We start from the raw sequence: 17731 nt of genomic DNA on the forward strand, positions 1-17731 counted from the left end.
TCAGTCTGTGTAGTGGCAGGAAGGGGTTGATAGAGGTGGGAAGCAGGGGGCATGATGTGGCCTCCCTACCCACCCACCCACAGTGCTGCTAGTGCCCCTCACTCCCGACCTGCAGCCCCCTGTTAGCCCAGCCCTGGGACCTAGCCATCCACCCACAGCCCTGCCGGTGCCCCTCACTCCCGACCTGCAGCCCCCTGTTAGCTCAGCCCTGGGACCCCCCCACCCACCCACAGCCCTGCTGGTGCCCCTCACTCCCGACTTGCAGCCCCTGGCATTCCTTTCCTGACCCACGTTGCCCTGCCAGTGCCCCAGGTCTAGCTGCTCACCGCCGTGGTGCCTGGTGGGTACGTTGTGTCGAGGGGAGCCAAATGCCGTCTGTGACCATGCAACTCGCCCCATTGCCCGAGGGCTTATGGGCGCCCCGGGGGGCTGGCTGGTGGGGGGTGCGGGCCAGCAGTGACCCCTCTTGCTTGTCTCCCACCCGCCCCTGGCGTGTGCAGCCTGGACCTGTCTGAGCTGGCGAAAGTGGCGAAGAAGAAGTTACAGGCGGTAAGTGGGGCTGGGGGCTGGGCCCTGCTTCGGGGGGGACCCTGGCCTGAAGCAGCCGCCCTGGGACGGGGCTGATCCCAACCCCTGGGAACCCCCCACCCCATGGGGCCCGGGTGCTGAGAGAGCTGGAGCTTGGCGTGGGCACGACCAGGCCGAGGGGCTGCTCCGACTCCATCCCCTCCCATCTTGCCCCGCCCCCCGTGACTCGCTCATCTCTGCTTCCAGCTCAGCAACCGCCTCTTCGAGGAGCTGGCCATGGATGTGTACGACGAGGTGGACCGCAGGGAAAACGACGCTGGTGCGTGGGGGGGCAGGCGATGCCAGGCCGGGGGGTGGCGCTGGTGTGGGCGATGCCAGGGCGGGTGATGCCAGTGCAAGGGGCAGAGGGAGAACGACGCTGGTGCGTGGGGGGCGGGTGATGCCAGGCCGGGGGTGGGGCGATGCTGGGAAGGGGGGTGGAATGATGCTGCTGCTGCGCTGTGGAGTGATGGGGCTTTGGGGAGCCAGGGATGGGTTTGGCCCAGGCTCTGTGCCCAGCTGGGAGCCCCGCAGGCTGCAGCCTGGGCCGTGGGGCGCCATGTGTGGGGCTGCTCCTATGGGTGCTGGGGTGCCTGCTCCCTATGGAAGCCAGTGTCAGGGAGTGCTCAATCCCCTCATCCCCCCATGCCCAGCCCGGCTCGGGTCTGGCTGTGAGCCCCAGCCCTGTCACTCCCGTCTCACGGGCAGGGCCTTGCTGTGCCCTGGCTGGCTGGCGCGGGGGCATGTGACTCTGGACTCTCCCTGCCCTGCCCTGAGCACTGGAGGGGTGTGTGGAGGAAGCTCTCGCTCGCTGGGCTCTGTCCGTTGCAGGGCAGAGGGGAGCTGAGGTGCCCATCAGGATGGGTCTGTCCCCAGGTGCCCCTGTAGCAGAGCTCAGGACCCAGGCTCAGATCACCAGGACACGCCACCCTGGCCCTGCCTGGCACAGCATGGCTGGCTGGCAGGTTCCTCGGCTCTGCCTGGCCTTTGGGCTCCCAAGGGAGTGGTAGCTCTGTCAGGCCCAGGCGGGGATCCCTCCGTGTCTGGGTAGCAGGATCCCAGTGCCTGGGGCATAGTCCAGCTGTGTGTGGCCTGGAAGGTGGCCAGCGCCACCCCAGGATGTGCCCAGCCAGGCCTGGTGCAGCCCCCGGCTGGCCTGGGCCCAGGGTTCTGGGCTGCCGGGGTCGCTCGGCTGGGGGTGCTTCGGGGGGGGGGGGCTCCAGCTGTGATGTAGCTGCAGATGCTGCTGCCCTGAGCGTGGGGTTTGCAGTGCAGGGCCCCTGGCAGAGCGGTCTGCACAGGTGGTGCCAGCAGGCCGCAGAGACCATCCGCCCCTCTCTGGCACGGCGTGCACTGGTGGGGGCAGAGGTGCTGTGCCTGGCAAAATGCCTCCCTCAGGGCCAAGTGTCCCCAGGGATCCCTGCCCCCTGCGGCCCCCAGTGCTCCCCGGCCCTGCCCACTGGCCGGGGTGTGTGAGCAGCCGGGGGTATCTAGCGCTGGCCAGGGCGCTGTGGCAGGAGTCGGGCCCGGGAACTCTCTGGGGATGGGGCAGGCCATGGTGCCATCGCCCAGCGCAGGGTGCCCATGAGCCAGCCGGGGTCGCTGCTGTGCCGCCCTGGGCCAGCCCTTCCCCGGCGCGGGGAGGCGGTGCTGCTGGGGCCTGCCTGGGGATGTGGCTCAGACACTGAGAGCAGCTGGCTCCCTCCGCCCCTCGGCTGGGACCTGGGCCCGCCTTCCTCATTCCTTGGCAGCCGCTGACTGCCCGCCTGCTGGCTGGGCTGGGTGGGGGGGCTCCTTCCTTCCACAGACCGTGGGCTCCAGCGAGGCCGTGGCTGGGCAGGGCTGCGGGGGCCAGGCAGCCGTCGGGCAACGCTCGAGGTGGGTCTGGGGGTTCCCATGCAGGGAGCGACTGGCTGCACCCCAGCTGGCAGGGCCCTGGGACTGGCAGGGGGCTGGGAGCAGCTGCAGGGGTGGGGGGTGTTGGGGGCCATTGCTCCCTCCCCTCTGCGCTCGGGCTTGCGGCTGGGGCTCCAGCCTGGCCCTGTTGGCTGCTCTCTCCACGGCTGAGCTGCCGTTTGCCCAGGGTTCCCTGCAGGCGATTGCCTGGGCGGAGGCTGCTGGCACCCGCTTGGCGGGACTGCCCTGGCTGCTGCTGCCTGCCCAGGGCGTCAGGGCCAGCTGCCAGGGGGCTGGGCCTCACTCCCCCTGCCCCCGCTGTCCAGGCCTGGTCCCCAGAGGAGGGTGGATGTGGGGTGGCCAGAGAGGGGCCCAGCTCCCTCGGAGTGAGGCAGAGTCCCTGGTGCCAGCATGTGGGGGTGACAGGATCACTCCGGGTGCCGTCAGGGGCAGGGCAAACCAGAGCTGCTGACGCCTGGGACACGAGTGAAATCTCCCCGTAACCCAGCCTGGCCGCGCTGCCCGGGGGCCGTGCTCTGGGTTTGGCATTGTCCAGATGGTGCTGCCACATCGCTGCATGGCTCGTGCCAGACTGGAGCCATGCCCAGGAGAACAGGAGTGCCAGTTCCTCCCTCTGCCCTGCCAGCCCTGCCCGCTGGCCGGGGCGTGTGCTGCTCTCACTGGGCCCTGCCAGCCCTACCAGCTGGCTGGGGCGTGTGCTGCTCCCTCTGCCCTTCCAGCCCTGCCCGCTGGCCGGGGCGTGTGCTGCTCTCACTGGGCCCTGCCAGCAGCCAGTGCTCTGGGACTTCTTCCGGACGTGGGGCGAGTCCCCTTGTTTGGAAGGGCCCAGCCCGCTGCAGGCAGAGTGGGGAGCCCAGCTCTGGGTGAGTTGGCCCAGGCTCCAGATGCCCCTGACACCAGGCCTTGCACTTCCCTGTGCTAGTGGCTCCTAGCTGGCAGGAGGGCGGGGGCACATCTGAGCCTACCCGGGGGGTGCGTGGCAGCAGCCTGGCTGCTGGATGTGCCAGCTCGGGCTGGGCGGGAGGCCCTCTGGGGTTGCCAGGACTCCTGGGTTCAAACCCTGCTCTGTCCCTGGCTCGCTGCCTGGGCTGGTCCAGGCCTTCTGTGGGTCTCAGTTTCCTCCAGTGCTGCTCCCATGGGGCTGGGGCCTGTTCTGGGTGGGTGCTTGGGGGGGCAGGGGCATCGAGGTGCCCAGTAACCGCTGCCTATCTGCTCTCTGCAGTCTGGCTCACGACGCAGAATCACAGCACCCTGGTGACTGAGCGCAGCGCTGTGCCCTTCCTGCCCGTCAACCCTGAGTACTCGGCCACACGAAACCAGGTACGCCCCGTCCCCCGCTAGCGCCCCTTCCCTGCCAGCAGCACCTGACAGGGGTAACGGTCACACCAGCCCTGACCCCCAGGGCCTGGCAGCTCCCTCATGCCCCTTGGGGTCCAGGCATTGGGCCAAGGGGCTCAGCGGGTCCCCTTTGCATGATCCCAGCTCTGCAGTGCCCCTCACTCCCAACGTGCAGCCCCCGGGGCAGTGGGAGTGTGCTCGCTGTCCTGCCCTCGCGTGTGGCTGCCCTGTAGAGCCGTGGGGCCCCGGGGGTGCTGCAGCCCCTCTCACCCCCTCTCCCTCCGCCAGGGGCGGCAGAAGCTCGCCCGGTTCAACGCCAGGGAATTTGCCACCCTCATCATCGACATCCTCAGCGAGGCCAAGCGACGGCAGCAGGGCAAGAGCCTGCTGAGCCCCACAGGTGAGTGGGGGAGAGGAGAGAACTCCCCAGGGGAGGGGGAGGCCAGGGAGGATGGTGGCGTCTCAGCTGCCAGGGGGGAGAGGGGGCTGGGCAGAGGCTTTGTCCTCGCCAGTGGCAGCCCCGCTGGGGGGCAGCGTGACGGTGGTGCCCCAGCACTGGGATGGCATTGGCTGGCTGTGGCTCTCTGCCCCAGTACATTGTGGGTGCTGAGGTATCAGGACTCCCGTCTTCCCCCAGACGCTGTCGAGTACCCGGTGCGGAGCCAGAGTGACCCGGACGACCAGCACGACTACGACAGCGTCGCCTCTGACGAGGACACAGACCAGGAGCCGCTGCGCAGTGCTGCCCGCAACAACCGCGCCCGGGTGAGCCCCTGCGCAGGCCCCCCCCGGGCACCCTTGCCTCCTGGGCACCCCACCTCCCGTCCGCAGCCCCCGGCTAGCCCAGCCCTGGGCTCCCTGTGACAGGTTGGGTCACCGAGACCCCCTGGGGAGCTGCCACCTGATGTGCTGGAGTCAGGTCAGGCTGGGCCCAGGTTCTCAGCCTCTTCTCTGCCTGACTCCTGCCTGGCCCTGGGCGGTGGGGCAGCGAGCTCCGGAGGGGGTGTGGGACCGGGCAGGCACAGGATGCCTGGAGCCAGGGTGGGCATGTCCCTGCCATGTCTCCAGGGATGGCACATGGGGACCCTGCTGCCCTCGGGATACCCGTGGGGCAGGCAGAGCCACTGCAGCAGGGTCCTGGCAGGAGGAGGGGGGAGCCTGCTGTGCCATGGCCCTGCTCCTGGACAGGCCCCATGCCCTGGTGGCTCCTCTGGTGCAGGTGCGGTGCTCGAGGGGGGGCCAGGACTGGGCACCAGGGCTGAGGGGTGGAGCGGCAGGGCCAGGCCGGTGCTTGCCGAGCGCTGGGGGTGGCGGTGGCTGGGGTGTGCCAGGTGCTGTACATGGGCCAGGCTGGCGGGTGCTGTGGCTGGGGCAGGCCTGGCCCGGGCCCCCTGCTCAGTGGCTCTCCCCACAGAGCATGGACTCCTCAGACCTGTCGGACGGGCCCATCACGCTGCAGGAATACCTGGAGGTGAAGAAGGCGCTGGCAGCCTCTGAGGCCAAGGTGCAGCAGCTGATGAAGGTGAACAACAGCCTGAGTGACGAGCTGCGTCGGCTGCAGCGTGAGGTTGGTGTTGGGCCGCGTCCTGCTGCCTCCCCCACCCAATATGGAGGTGCTGAGGGGTTCGGAGTGTGGGAAGGGGCTCAGGGCTGGGGCAGAGGGTGGGGGCGGGGATGAGGGAGTTGGGGTGCAGGAGGAGGGTCCAGGGCTATGGCAAGGAGAGAGGACTCCTCCCCGCTCAAGCTCTCTCCCCACAGCAGCACCTGGGCTGGGGGGCGTGGCTGTTGATCTGGTGCTGGGGGGTGTCAGTGGGCCTGGTGCCTGGGGGGAGGAGAGGGCTTGCCTGTGGGCCCAGGGCTGCGGGTGGGGCATCTGTGGGGCTGCGGGTGAGGCAGGAGGGGGCGTGTCTGGGGGCCTGGTGTCAGGGGCAGGAAGGAGCGTTTCTCGTGCCAGGGCTGGGGGGAGGGGGCATGTCATGTTGGGGGGTCTGTGGGGGTGAGGCAGGAGGGGCTCTGTCTGTGGGCCCGGTGCCAGGGGTAGGAGGGGGCGTGTCTGTGGGGCCCGGGGTGGGGGCGTCTCCACCATGCGCTGCTCCATCCCTCCAGATCCACAAGCTGCAGGCGGAGAACTCGCAGATGCGGCAGCAGCCGGGCCCCGGGCACACGGTGTCAGCCCCCAGCGAGCGCTCAGAGCACGGGCATGCCATGGCTACGGCAGCAGCTCACCGGCGTGACCGCCAGGCCTTCTCCATGTATGAGCCGGGCTCTGTCCTCAAGCCCTTTGGGCAGCCCATGGACGAGCTGGTTGGCCGCCTGCAGCCCTTTCACTCCAGCGTGAGTCCTGGGGGGGGTCAGGGCCATGCCCGTCGCAGGGTGTCCGCTTGCTGCAGTCTGCAGGCACCGGTGGGGCCTGCCCTCCGGGTCCCCCTTTCCTCCCCTGGGTGGTGTCACAGCTCTGTGCGCTGCCGCATGGGTTCTGGAGCGCCCCGTCTGCGGCTCTGTGGGCTCTGTGGCTCGCCCTCCCCCCCATGCCCACTCCAGGTCTCTGCCACCAATGGCTGGCAGAGAGCACTGTGCTGCCAGCCAGCATGCGGGGCTGAACAGGGGGTCCCCTGGGTCCCCAGCTGTGAGATCAGTGCCCTCTTGGCAGCAGCATGGCCCAGAGGGACCAGCCCCTGGACTCCTGGGTCCTAACCCCAGCTCTGAGGCCCTGGTCTGTGTGAATGGGGCCTGGGCCACCCAGTGAGTCCCGATGCTGCTTGTCAGTGGCCACAAGGCAGCTGGACACCCCACAGTGGCATCTGAGGAGGGCTGACGGGGCGCCCGCAGGATGGGCTCACCGCTGTGCAGCACAGAGGCCTGAGCAGCCCCGCTAGTGGTGGGGCAGGGCAGCCTGGGCTCTAACGGTTGCTGTGTCCCCAGGAGGCGGAGGATGAAGCGGTGTACTCCACGCACATCCCGGCCAGTGGGTACCGGGTAAGGGGGCCAGGGCGTTGGGCGTGGCGGTGGAGGGACGGTGAGCCGCAAAGAGACCCTGGGACTGGCTTCCTGCAGGGGTGGGGGGAGCCCAATGGGTCGTGCTCACCCTGCTATGAGTGTGATACACGGCCCCCCGTGCCCATGTCAGGGGACACTGGCCCTGTGGTGCTGGAGAAGGGGGGCACTGCAGTCTGAGTGCCCCGCTGGCGCCTCTGCTGGCTCTGTCTCCCCCCAGGGAGAGCCCTGCTGCCCAGCCTGGGAGTGCCCTCTCTCCACAGTGTGCGTGGGCAGACCAGCCCTGCCCCCCACCGGCTCTGTGTGGCATGTCACACACGGGGGGGGGGGGTAGCGTGGGCCGGGGCCCGAGGATCTGCTGCTGCCAGCTGGAGCCCCGGTGCAGCTGGTTGGGATGGACGCTGTGGAGTTGGGAGTAACTCGTCATCGATTGGGGGTCAGGCATTCCTTGTGCGCGCCAAGGGGCTGTCTGTACAGGGAGGGGCTGGAATCGTGACTCCGGGGGGCTGGCACCTTTCGTACCCACTCGCCCTGACTCTCCCTGTCCTCTTGCAGATCCGGAAGGGGGTGTCTGCTTCCTCGGTACCCTTCCCTCCCTCCTCCCCGCTGCTTTCTGGCATGCAGGACGGTGCCCGCCACATGGTGACGTACTCGCTCTGAACCAAGGGGGAGGGACAGGCCATGGGGCAGACTGGAGTGGGGGGTTAAGCCCTTGATGCTGGGTGTTGGGGGGTACCCATCTCTCAATGGGCGGGGTGGCTGCATCGTCCTTGTGCCCGTCTCTGGGGCAGATCCCAGCCCTATGCCTGGGGTGGGGGGAGCTCTGTACAGGGAGCTCCATGACGAGGCTTCCATTGCAGGGCTCCCCAGCCCTGCTAGTGAGGGTCCAGGAGCCTACCATGGCGGAGGGGGTGTCATGGACCCCGTGGGGAGCTGGGGGTGGAGCCTGCACCTGACGCTGCTCCGTCTCCCCTCTAGACCAGCAAGCTGGACCGACATGGCAGCGGAACTGACAGCGACTATGACAACACACAGGCTGGCGAGGCACTGCTCAGGTCAGGGGCGGGGCCTGGCAGGGAGGGGCGGGGCCAGGGAGGTGCTACTCAGGTCAGGGGCGGGGCCTGGCAGGGAGGGGCGGGGCCAGGGAGGTGCTGCTCAGGTCAGGGGCGGGGCCTGGCAGGGAGGGGCGGGGCCAGGGAGGTGCTGCTCAGGTCAGGGGCGGGGCCTGGCATGGAGGGGCGGGGCCAGGGAGGTGCTGCTCAGGTCAGGGGCGGGGCATGGAAGGGAGGGGCGGGGCCAGGGAGGTGCTGCTCAGGTCAGGGGCGGGGCCAGGGAGGTGCTGCTCAGGTCAGGGGCGGGGCCTGGCAGGGAGGGGCAGGGCCAGGGAGGTGCTGCTCAGGTCAGGGGCGGGGCCTGGCAGGGAGGGGCAGGGCCAGGGAGGTGCTGCTCAGGTCAGGGGCGGGGCCAGGGAGGTGCTGCTCAGGTCAGGGGCGGGGCCTGGCAGGGAGGGGCGGGGCCAGGGAGGTGCTGCTCAGGTCAGGGGCAGGGCCTGGCATGGAGGGGTGGGGCCAGGGAGGTGCTGCTCAGCTCAGGGGCGGGGCCAGGGAGGTGCTGCTCAGGTCAGGGGCGGGGCCTGGCAGGGAGGGGTGGGGCCAGGGAGGTGCTGCTCAGGTCAGGGGCAGGGCCTGGCATGGAGGGGTGGGGCCAGGGAGGTGCTGCTCAGGTCAGGGGCGGGGCCTGGCAGGGAGAGGCGGGGCCAGGGAGGTACTGCTTAGGGGAGGGGTAGGGTCTGGTGAAGGGGCAGACCAGGGGCAGTGTGGTGGGGCAGGGCCAGGGAGGTGCTGCTCAGGTCAGGGGCGGGGCGGGGCCGCGTGCATTTGCCAGGCGCAGTGCCCATGCTGGCGGGCAGAGCACTGGGAATCTCAGCCAGCATTGGTGCCCAGCCCCTGAGGCAAGGGCCCTGGCACAGCCTGGGGCAGGTCTCCTGGCACAGCCCCCTCCCTGGCTGGACAGCGGGTTGCCCTGGTTCATGCCCAGCTGCCCCTCACCCAGCGCTGGCTCCGTCCCTGCAGCATGGACGGGAAGCGGTTCCTGGACCTGGGGAAGGACGACGACTTCCACCTGGAGCTAGAGGCCCTGGATGGGGAGCTGGACCCAGGGCTGCCCAGCACCGAGGACGTGATCCTGAAGACTGAGCAGGTCACCAAGAACATCCAGGAGCTGCTGCGGGCTGCCCAGGAGTTCAAGCATGACAGGTAGGGGTGGAACTGGGGCTGGGAGCTGTTCAGAGCCATGGGCACTAGAGAGCTGAGCCCTACTTTCCTGGGCAGGTTCCCATGTTCCTCATGGTGGGGGAGGGACTGGCTCCTGCCAGCCAACGACCCCCTGCAGTTCTGCCTCAGTAGCTCTTGGGCTGTTATGTGTGCTGCCACTGCCCATCCCTCCAGAAGTGGCTGCATTGCTGGGGGTAGGGGGTAGGCTGCTCCAGCTCCCAGCTGCTGGTATGGGCATTTTCTCCACTTGGTGTCTGCTGGGAGTTGGGTGCGGGAGCTGGAGCCACCTGGCGCCCCAGATATGCCCCACTGAGAGTGGGACTTGTGCTGCACCTGAGCCAGGCCTCACAGCTGTGCCTTCTCCCCAGCTTCATGCCCTGCTCTGAGAAGATCCACTCCGCTGTCACAGAGATGGCCTCGCTCTTCCCCAAGGTAAGAGGGGCCAGGGGCCCCGATTCCCTGGCCATGTCTGTCCTGTGCCCAGGGTCCCGTCCCCGGCGCCCCTGCCTGGCAGCGGGAACTGAGCCCCAAGGCCTGTCTCTGCTTTGCTGCAGAAGCCAGCCCTGGAGACGGTGCGCAGCTCCCTGCGGCTGCTCAATGCCAGTGCCTACCGACTGCAGAGCGAGTGCCGCAAGACCATGCCGCCGGAGCCTGGCGCGCCCGTGGACTACCAGCTCCTGACGCAGCAGGTCATCCAGTGTGCCTATGACATCGCCAAGGCCGCCAAGCAGCTGGTCACCATCACCACCCGCGAGAAGAAGCAGTGAGGCCTGGTCCCCGCCTGGCGGCTCCCCCGGACTCGCTTCCTCCCTGGGCAGGACGTGGGGCTGGGGAATAGCCAACGCAAGTGTCCTTAGTCTGCCCATGGGACCTGAGCACGTGCCATTCCTGGCCCCCCATACTGCCAGTGTGGGGCTCCGGCTGTGCCGCCTCCCCCTACGCTGCCAGTGTCCCAGCGTGGGGCAGAGCGTGGCACCGGCCCCAGCCCCCTCCCCCCCACGCTGCCAGTGTCCTGGCGTGGGGCAGAGCAAGGCTCCGGCTGTGCCCCCTCCCCCCATGCTGCCAGTGTCCCAGCGTGGGGCAGAGCATGGCACCGGCCCCAGCCCCTCCCACACACAGCAGCCCTATGGATACTCCCTGCTGGAGCAGGTGCCAATGCCCAGCTGCGTGTGCCCCCCTGTACATAGCCCCTCATTCTGTTCTCCCGGCCCTACCCCCCATCAGCCAAGGAACCACTAACTGGGTAGCAGGGAGCCCCTGAGCTGCCCTCGGGCCTCTCCCCGCCGCGCCCTGTACAGAGTGTGTGTAGCTGTTTGTGGTGGGCAGAGGAGCCGCACCCATAGCGGTATCAGCCCACAGCATTACACTGGACCCGGAGCCCAGCCATGGCTGGCAACCGGCATGTTCTCCCTATGTGTGAGTGTGAGCCTCAGCCCCCAGCCTCTCCCCATGCACGGCTGCTCTGGGGCAGGCTCCTCGCCTCATGCCCCCTGTGCCAGGCTGCAGTGCCCAGCCCCTCAGCCCTCCCCCACTGTCCCAGGAGCTGAGTCTGGATTTCTCGCTGCAGCGAAGTCCCAGTGCCATGGGACCAGGCTCCCCCGGCTGGCATGGTTGGCTCCGACCCTTGACAGGAGCTGGGTGCCCAGGGAAGCAGTGGGGCAGGGGCAGAGAGCCCAGGCTGGCTGGGGCCTGTATGGCCAGGCGTGTACTGTACATTTGTATTAAATAAACATGTGACTGTGTCCTGTCTGCCAGCAGCCCGGCTCGCCCCTGGGACAGGCTGAGCCCCCTGCCAGCCATTCCCGCCCCTCCGCCCAGCAGGGGCAGCCAGACGCAGCAACGCTCTTAAACCACTTTATTCAGCAGAAAGTGTGAGCTGCCCCCGGCCGCACAGACCCCTCCGGCCAGGCCTGTGCCCACATGCGGGCCCCAGGGGAGCTAGTCGGAGCTCTCGCTCGAGGGCCCCTGGAGCAGCAGCCTTCTCTGCTGGGGCCGCTGCCGCTTCTTGTGCCTGCCATGGGCCAACAGGAGCCACCTCTTGAGAATTGCTGCACAGAGAGAGTGTGGTCAGAGCGCTCTAGGGGAGGGGGTGCTGCGGGGGCACTCACCTGATGGAAGGGGAGGGCTGTGGCCACTCTCCCGCGGGGAGGGGAGAGGAGGCGGGTGCTGTGGAGAAGAGGGAACGGGGGGAGAGGGGTGCTGTGGGCACTCTCCCGAGGGGAGGGGAGAGGAGAGGGAAGGGGGGGGAGAGGTGCTGTGGGCACTCTCCCGAGGGGAGAGGAGGCGGGTACTGGGGGCGCTCTCCCGAGTGGAGAGGAGAAGGGTGCTCTGGGCAGTCACCCGAGGGAAGGGGGGGGAGAGAGGTGCTGGGGGCACTCTGCCGAGGGGAGGGAGGGGTGCTGGGGGTGCTCTCCCGAGGGGAGGGAGGGGGGAGAGAGGTGCTGGGGGCACTCTCCCGAGGGGAGGGAGGGGGGAGAGAGGTGCTGGGGGCACTCTCCCGAGGGGAGGGAGAAGAGGGAGGGGGGAGAGAGGTGCTGGGGGCACTCTCCCGAGGGGAGGGGAGGGGAGAGGAGGAGGATGCTCTGGGCACTCACCGAGGGAAGGGAGAAGGGGGGGGGAGAGAGGTGCTGCGGGAACTCTGCCGAGGGGAGGGGAGAGGAGAAGAGTGCCCTGGGCACTCTCCCGAGGGAAGGGGGGGGAGAGGGGTGCTGGGGGCACTAGGGGAGAGGAGAACGGTGCTCTGGGCATTCACCCGAGGGAAGGGGGGGGAGAGGGGTGCTGGGGGCACTCTGCCGAGGGGAGGGGAGGGGGCGAGAGGGGTGCTGGGGGCACTCACCGGCCAGGGGCTCCTGCCCCGCGTCGCTCGGGGCCCAGTACAGGCTCTGGTTCTTGTGGAACTTGCGGTGGAGACGGGTGTACAGGACGGCGAGTGTCAGCACCACCAGCAGGAAGGTCAGGGCGCTGGCGGCCCAGGCCGCTTCCTCTGTGCGGGGCGTGGGCACGTAAGCCTGTGGGGCCTGCCCCTCGGGCACGGCTCCCCCCTGGGCGTTGGAACACGAGCATCCCAGGTGCCCAGGGCCCTCCTGCAGTTGGGGCGTGTGCTGGAGTGTTGCGGGGGACAGAGCCCCAGGCCCACTGACACCCCCCCGAGCTGCACTGGCCTGCGGCAGAGCGTCTGTTGATGGCAGCATGGGAGCTGAGCGCTGTCCAGCTGTGGCACGGGTGCTCAGGGAGCTGCCAGAGGGTGGCGCTATGTCCAGCCGATCCCGGTCACCTCTGGGCTCAAGGGTCGCCCCACCCCACGCCTGGCTGTGCCCAGGGGTCAGGCTGGCTCCTGGGAGCTCTGGTGTCGGACTCCCCGATCTGTTCCTGCTGCTGCCACTGATCCTGGAGCGCGGCTGGAAGGGGTCCCTCAGGCACCGGGAGTGCCTTGTCTAGTGTACGGGGGGCTCGCCGGGCTGCCCGGGGCCTCCCCCCCCAGAGAGCAAGCGGCGGGGTCTGGGGCGCTTCAGCAAGGCCTGGGGGGTGAGAAGGGTGGGGGATGTCAGAAATGGGGAGCACCCACTGGTTCCCCTGTAAGACTAGGGCCAGTCCCCCAGTGCCGGCTCCACCCCATTTGCTGGGCCGGCAGTGCTGCCTTACTATGGAGGGGAAGGGACTAGCCTGCAGCCAGGTACAGAGCGCAGGAGGCCTGGGTGCCAGGCCACGCTGCCCGGGGGAGCTGGACTGGGACTCAGCCCGTTCCTCCATCAGCGCCACTTCCACTATGCGAGCTGCTGCCAGCCAGGGCCGGCATTAGGCCGATTCCCCCCATTCCCTGGAATTGGCCCCATGCCTGAGGGCCCTGTGCTTTAGGCGAATTGTTTAAACTTTTTTTTACTCACTCGGTCTGCTCCGGGTCTTGGGCAACATTTCGACAGTGGGGGGGTCCTTCGGTGCCGCAGAAGACCCGAAGCAGACCTCCAGCCACCGAAGTGCCGCCAGGTATTCGAATCGGGCCCCACGGTTCCTAAAGCCGGCCCGGCTGCCAGCTGGCCCCTACGCCCCCTACATGTGGCCGTGCTCACCTGCCCCAGGCCCTGCCTCGTGCCCGCACCCCCTGCCGGTAACCCTCCATCCCAGACCCACTGGATGCTCTGCCTGTGCCATCTCCAGCATGGCAGCCCACACGGCCAGTGCCAGGTGCTGGGGACGGACCAGTCAGAGGGCGAGTGACCGGCATTGCAGGCTGCAGTCAGCTTTAACACGGGGTTGGGGGATCCAGCGGCTGGGCGTGGGGCAGGTTTTCCAGCTCACCTAACGGTCACCTGTAAACACCCACCGTGACAGGTGGCGTCCGACCAGAGGCTGACTGACCAAACTGGCAGAAAGCTTCTAAAGACAATTGCTAATGCAGGGCTGGCGTGCGAACAGGCCTGGTCTGGTGCTTTTGGGAGGTATTTAGCCCTGGGTGATAGAGCAGCAAATACCAGACCCAGCTCTACACAGGGGACTAGGGACTAGCCAGGGAATTCCAGCCCAGTCTGGGACTCAGCTAATGCAGCAAATAACCAAGCAGTCACTTTGTGAGCAGCTAGAAGACAACGGGGGATAAGTCAAGAACAGATCATGTCAGACTAACCTCCTGGCCTCCTCTGACAGGGTAACAGCCTTGTCACCGGGGAGGGGAAGGGCAGAGCTCGACTTCAGTGAGGCTGCTGGTGTGGAGTCACGCGACCTCACAAGGAAACTCGGGAAAGAGGCTTGACAAACCTACTATAAGGTGGGTGCAAAACTGGCTAGAAAACTGTTCCCCGAGAGCAGTTCCCAGTGGCTCACGAGGGGGGTCCCGCCGGGACTGGGTCTGGTCAGTATCTTCAGTGATTTAGATAATGCTGCGTTAGGCCTAGTACTATTTAACGAAGGTGGACAGGCTTCAAGGGGAAAGCCAGCAGGGCCTCCACAGCCGAGCCCAGGAACTGGGCCCGCGTCTCTGCCAGCAGCCTGTGCAGTACACTACGGAGGGGCATGGCTGCACCCTTTGCTTTGGCCTGAACATTTAAAGTGGAGCAGCTTCAGCAGGCCAGATGGAGGGAGCCTCAGAGCCTGCACCTTAGGGCAGGCACTTGCCAGGCAGGGAGAGGGCTGTTCAAATCCCCGCTCCGGAGTCAGTGACACGTGAACCGGACTCTCCCCAGCTGGGGTGAGGGTCCCCCACTGGAGGATAAAGTGATTCTCAGGGTGCCTGGGACCCAAATATGGTTGAATTAAAGTGGAAGAGCTTCAACAAGAGAAGATGAGCACCTGCCATCAGCCTGTCCATTAGTGCAGCAATTTGGGCTCTCACCCTCTCATCAGGCAGAGGGGGGGAACTGACCCAGTCTCTGCCACATAATCCCTGGGCTGAAGGTCATGAGGGAGAGTGACCTCTGCTCCCAGGTCAAATCCCCTCTCCTCAGGTGGCAGGAGGAACCAGACCCAGGCTCAACCCTGCCCCAGGTGGGTGCCCTAACCATGGCGCTAAACCTCACAAGGGAGGCCAGCTCCTCCCTGCCTGCCTTGTGTGGCCTTAGAGAGGTGACGAAGAACCAAGCAGTAGCCCTTGCTCAATGTCACTAGCAAGATTTGAAGGCTGCCAACTGCTGCTTTTCAGCCTACATCTCTCTGGTGTCGTCACTGTAAGAAGGAACCATCGCTGAGTCAAGTGGTTACGAGTTGTTTGCTACGAAGAACAAAAGTGAGAAACTGCCACCACCTTTTGCAGGCAGCACCGGACACGTGCCCCTGATCAGTCAGGCCTATGGAATCAGGCGACAGCGTGGCATCTTGGGGGTCCCCTGTCAGCCCATAGCTAGCACAGGACAGCTTGGGGCAGGGCAGCTGTGAGAGCAGGCGCTGCAGGGAAGATGCAGTGTGCTCTGCTGCATGAGGCTGTGCCAGTGCCAAGCGCAGCAACAGAGCATCGGGCACGGCAGAGACAGATTCTGCAAACCGCGCGAAGGGCAGTGCATTAGCCATGCAGTAGTTCTATGTAGGGGTTACATACAAGTTGCTGGGTACTGCGGTGTTCCCACAATATACTCACGCAAGACATTCTGCAGCCCTTCTACGAAGGGATCTCACTGTTCTGTAAGTACTTTACGTGTACTGTCATTGTAGTCAGCGCCAGTACGAAATAATTAGTTATCCCATGTCTGCTTTACACGGCTGGCTCTGGCCGAGCAGAACTCTGTTTTATAATTACATTTTCTCAGATCAGTCCATTCCACAAAAAGGGACAAGTACTGAGATGTATTACATGGTACAAAAAACAGGAGTCCTTGTGGCACCTTAGAGACTAAAAAATGTATAAGTTCTCGTGGGCTACAGCCCACGTCACGGGATGGTGTGGGGCAGACACACTCATGCTGTCCTGTCACTTCAGCCTTTTGCTTTAACCAAAGACAAAGAGGTTCAGGGAAATGCACAAACTATCTCCTGAGGTGAAACGTTTCCCCCACGCCCCAGAACAGGACTATTCTGAGTACACACTTGCACTATCAATGGTATTTAGAAGCGTTCTGCCAACTGGGCACCATTAGACTCTGGGTCAATGAGGAATGGCCCTTGCTGGGATTTCATGGTTTTGGTTTGGATGCCTGACAACATTGAAAAGTTACGCGATATCGAAAACTGGCCCCACTTCCTTCCTCTGCACCGACCGTGGGATGCCCACTGGGCATCTGCCAAATGTGGGAGCAATGACATTCTTCCAGCTGCTAGGTTACTCCCCAGTGCCCAAACTGGGTCTGGGCTGGTAGACTGGTGTGTGCGCACTGAGGACATCAGAACCTGTGACTCTCCCCCCACCCACTAGCCCAGGCAGCTCTGCTCTGGCCCGATTCTCCAGTCAGCCCCTCCCCCTACAGTCCCCTGACTCACCCACTCCTGCATGAGGCTGCTGTGGAGGGTCAGGATGTACTGGACCAGCAGGATGAGCCAGGCCTGGAGGCTGGGGTGGGTGCATGGGTGAAGAGGATGGTAACCCTCCGTGCTGGGGGAAGAGAGAAGAGGCATGTCAGTGGAGCAGGGGCAGAGGCCGAGGCAGACTCCTGCATGCTAGCAAGGGTTTGAATCCTGACCCTTGCTCCGAGGGGTGCAAAGGTGAAAAGTCAGTGCCCTCTGGCAGGACTACAGCCCTGCTGCGGGGAGAGGCACTGTCAGCGGGGGCAGCCTCGCTGGCCTGGTGCAGCTGAGTGCTGTACACCCCCTCCCCCAGCGTCTCGTCTCTGCAGCCACCCCAGGTCTGGCCCAGCGGCTGGGTGACGGAGGAACCTCTCCCACGTGCCCACAGGGGCAACGGCCCCAGGCTCACTCACCTCGAAGTTATGGAGCCCAGGCTGGGGAAACAACACGTGTACTCGCCCGACACGGCCCGTGGGGCCCACTGCTAGGGAGCAGAACCAGTGCTGCAGAGCGCCTTTCAAACCGCCCCGCCCCCACTGTGCCCCCCACGGCAGGCCTGGGCCAGAGCTCACTGTCCCCCAGTGGGTGCGCTGGTGCCTGCCCGTTCCCTGTTGCGGGTGGGCTGGTTAGAGTCAGACCTCGTGTCCAGGCAGCGCTGCTGGCTGCCCCGCACGAAGGGCTCAGCCCCTGTGCAGCCGGTGCCACCTCCCCTCCTGTGAGCAGCAGCAGGCAGCCCCCCACCCCCCCGCTTGGAGCTGAGCGCGCCTAGGCCCCGGGCTCCTGTGGGGCCTGACCCCCTTCCACGCACGCTCCGAGCCCAGCGCTACCAATTGCAGGCTGGGCGTGTCCCCCCCACCCGGGAGCCGGGGGGGGGCAGCGGGCAGCGCCAGGGCCCCACCCGCCACGTGCTGCCCGCGGGCTCTGACCTGCAGCCTGGCGCCGCGCGTGGGCCCGTGGGGCGCTGCCAGCTGGGCGCTCGCTCATTGGCTCCGCTGAGGGAGGGCGGGGCTCTGGCGGCCACGCAGCCAATGGGAGCGGGCGCGAGGCTTTTCCTCCGGGCCGGGTGGGATTTAAAGGGGAAGGCGCCGCCCGGCCCGGCCCGAGTCTGGGCCCCGCCTGTCACGTGACGAGGGGGTAGCTGGGGCGGAGATTCCTAACGGGACCGGCACTAGCCAGGGGGACTTGGACAGACAAGGGGAGAAATGACCCCCCCCCGGCCTGCAATGGGGGGGCTCCAGCTGAGCTCCGCCCCCCCCGCCCTTCAGGGGGTCCCCACTGCTGGGCACCCGTGGGGCTAGTGCAATGACCAGGGCCCGGCGGTGGGGCCCGTCACCCCCTGCTGAGCGACGGGGGGGGCCAGAGACGGGGTCCGACCCCCTGCTGGGGGGGGGGGCTGCCCTGCTGCAGGCCAAGCCAGCGCCACCGCCACCGGCAACGTCAAGAACGAAACTTAATGCGCGAGGGACCCCCAAGTCCCTGCCGGGCCCGGCCCCCCCAGCCAGAGCCACTCTCCCCCTCCCCGGCCCCTGCCCCCACCCTCCAGCGCCAGCCTCCCCCCCCCATCCCCTGTCCCCCCCAGCCAGAGCCACTCCCCCCCGGGTCCCCCAGCCAGTGCCACTCTCCCTGGCCCCTGCCCCCCCCAGCCAGTGCCACTCTCCCTGGCCCCCCCGCCAGCGCCAGCCTCCCCCTCCCCGGCCCTATCCCCCCCCCATCCAGCG

At 66.8% G+C, this 17731-nt stretch overlaps 2 protein-coding genes across 7 annotated transcripts in view; one reads left to right on the forward strand and one right to left on the reverse strand.

The window, feature by feature from the left end:
* GIT1 (GIT ArfGAP 1) overlaps positions 1-10831 on the forward strand; it is a 35069-nt gene extending 24238 nt beyond the window's left edge. For 3 of the 5 annotated variants that reach the window (XM_050929267.1, XM_050929263.1, XM_050929264.1), the window contains 13 exons: positions 501-549; positions 775-847; positions 3707-3804; positions 4111-4222; positions 4460-4587; positions 5237-5389; positions 5929-6156; positions 6745-6798; positions 7372-7458; positions 7795-7871; positions 8889-9071; positions 9458-9521; positions 9644-10831. In XM_050929267.1, coding sequence (XP_050785224.1) covers positions 501-549; positions 775-847; positions 3707-3804; positions 4111-4222; positions 4460-4587; positions 5237-5389; positions 5929-6156; positions 6745-6798; positions 7372-7458; positions 7795-7871; positions 8889-9071; positions 9458-9521; positions 9644-9856 — 1519 coding nt within the window. In that variant the 3' untranslated portion in view covers positions 9857-10831. The remainder of the gene's footprint in view (positions 1-500; positions 550-774; positions 848-3706; positions 3805-4110; positions 4223-4459; positions 4588-5236; positions 5390-5928; positions 6157-6744; positions 6799-7371; positions 7459-7794; positions 7872-8888; positions 9072-9457; positions 9522-9643) is intronic. The other 2 variants (XM_050929265.1, XM_050929266.1) reach the window with 1 other exon arrangement.
* A 96-nt stretch (positions 10832-10927) lies between these two features.
* Positions 10928-16129, reverse strand: TP53I13 (tumor protein p53 inducible protein 13). Of its 2 annotated transcripts, none has more exons than XM_050929284.1 (3): positions 15990-16129; positions 11926-12072; positions 10928-11137 (listed from the first exon to the last, which is right to left on the reverse strand). In XM_050929284.1, exons 1-3 carry the CDS (start codon positions 16072-16074, stop codon positions 11028-11030), a joined length of 342 nt encoding a protein of 113 aa, XP_050785241.1. In that variant the 5' UTR covers positions 16075-16129; the 3' UTR covers positions 10928-11027. The 2 variants fall into 2 exon arrangements, with proteins under 2 accessions (XP_050785241.1, XP_050785240.1); XM_050929283.1 differs by having other exon boundaries at positions 11926-12607; positions 15990-16122.
* Positions 16130-17731: the final 1602 nt, after the last annotated feature.

This window comes from Gopherus flavomarginatus, chromosome 19 (assembly GCF_025201925.1).
Source record: "Gopherus flavomarginatus isolate rGopFla2 chromosome 19, rGopFla2.mat.asm, whole genome shotgun sequence".
In the NCBI taxonomy this organism is placed as follows: Eukaryota; Metazoa; Chordata; order Testudines; family Testudinidae; genus Gopherus; species Gopherus flavomarginatus.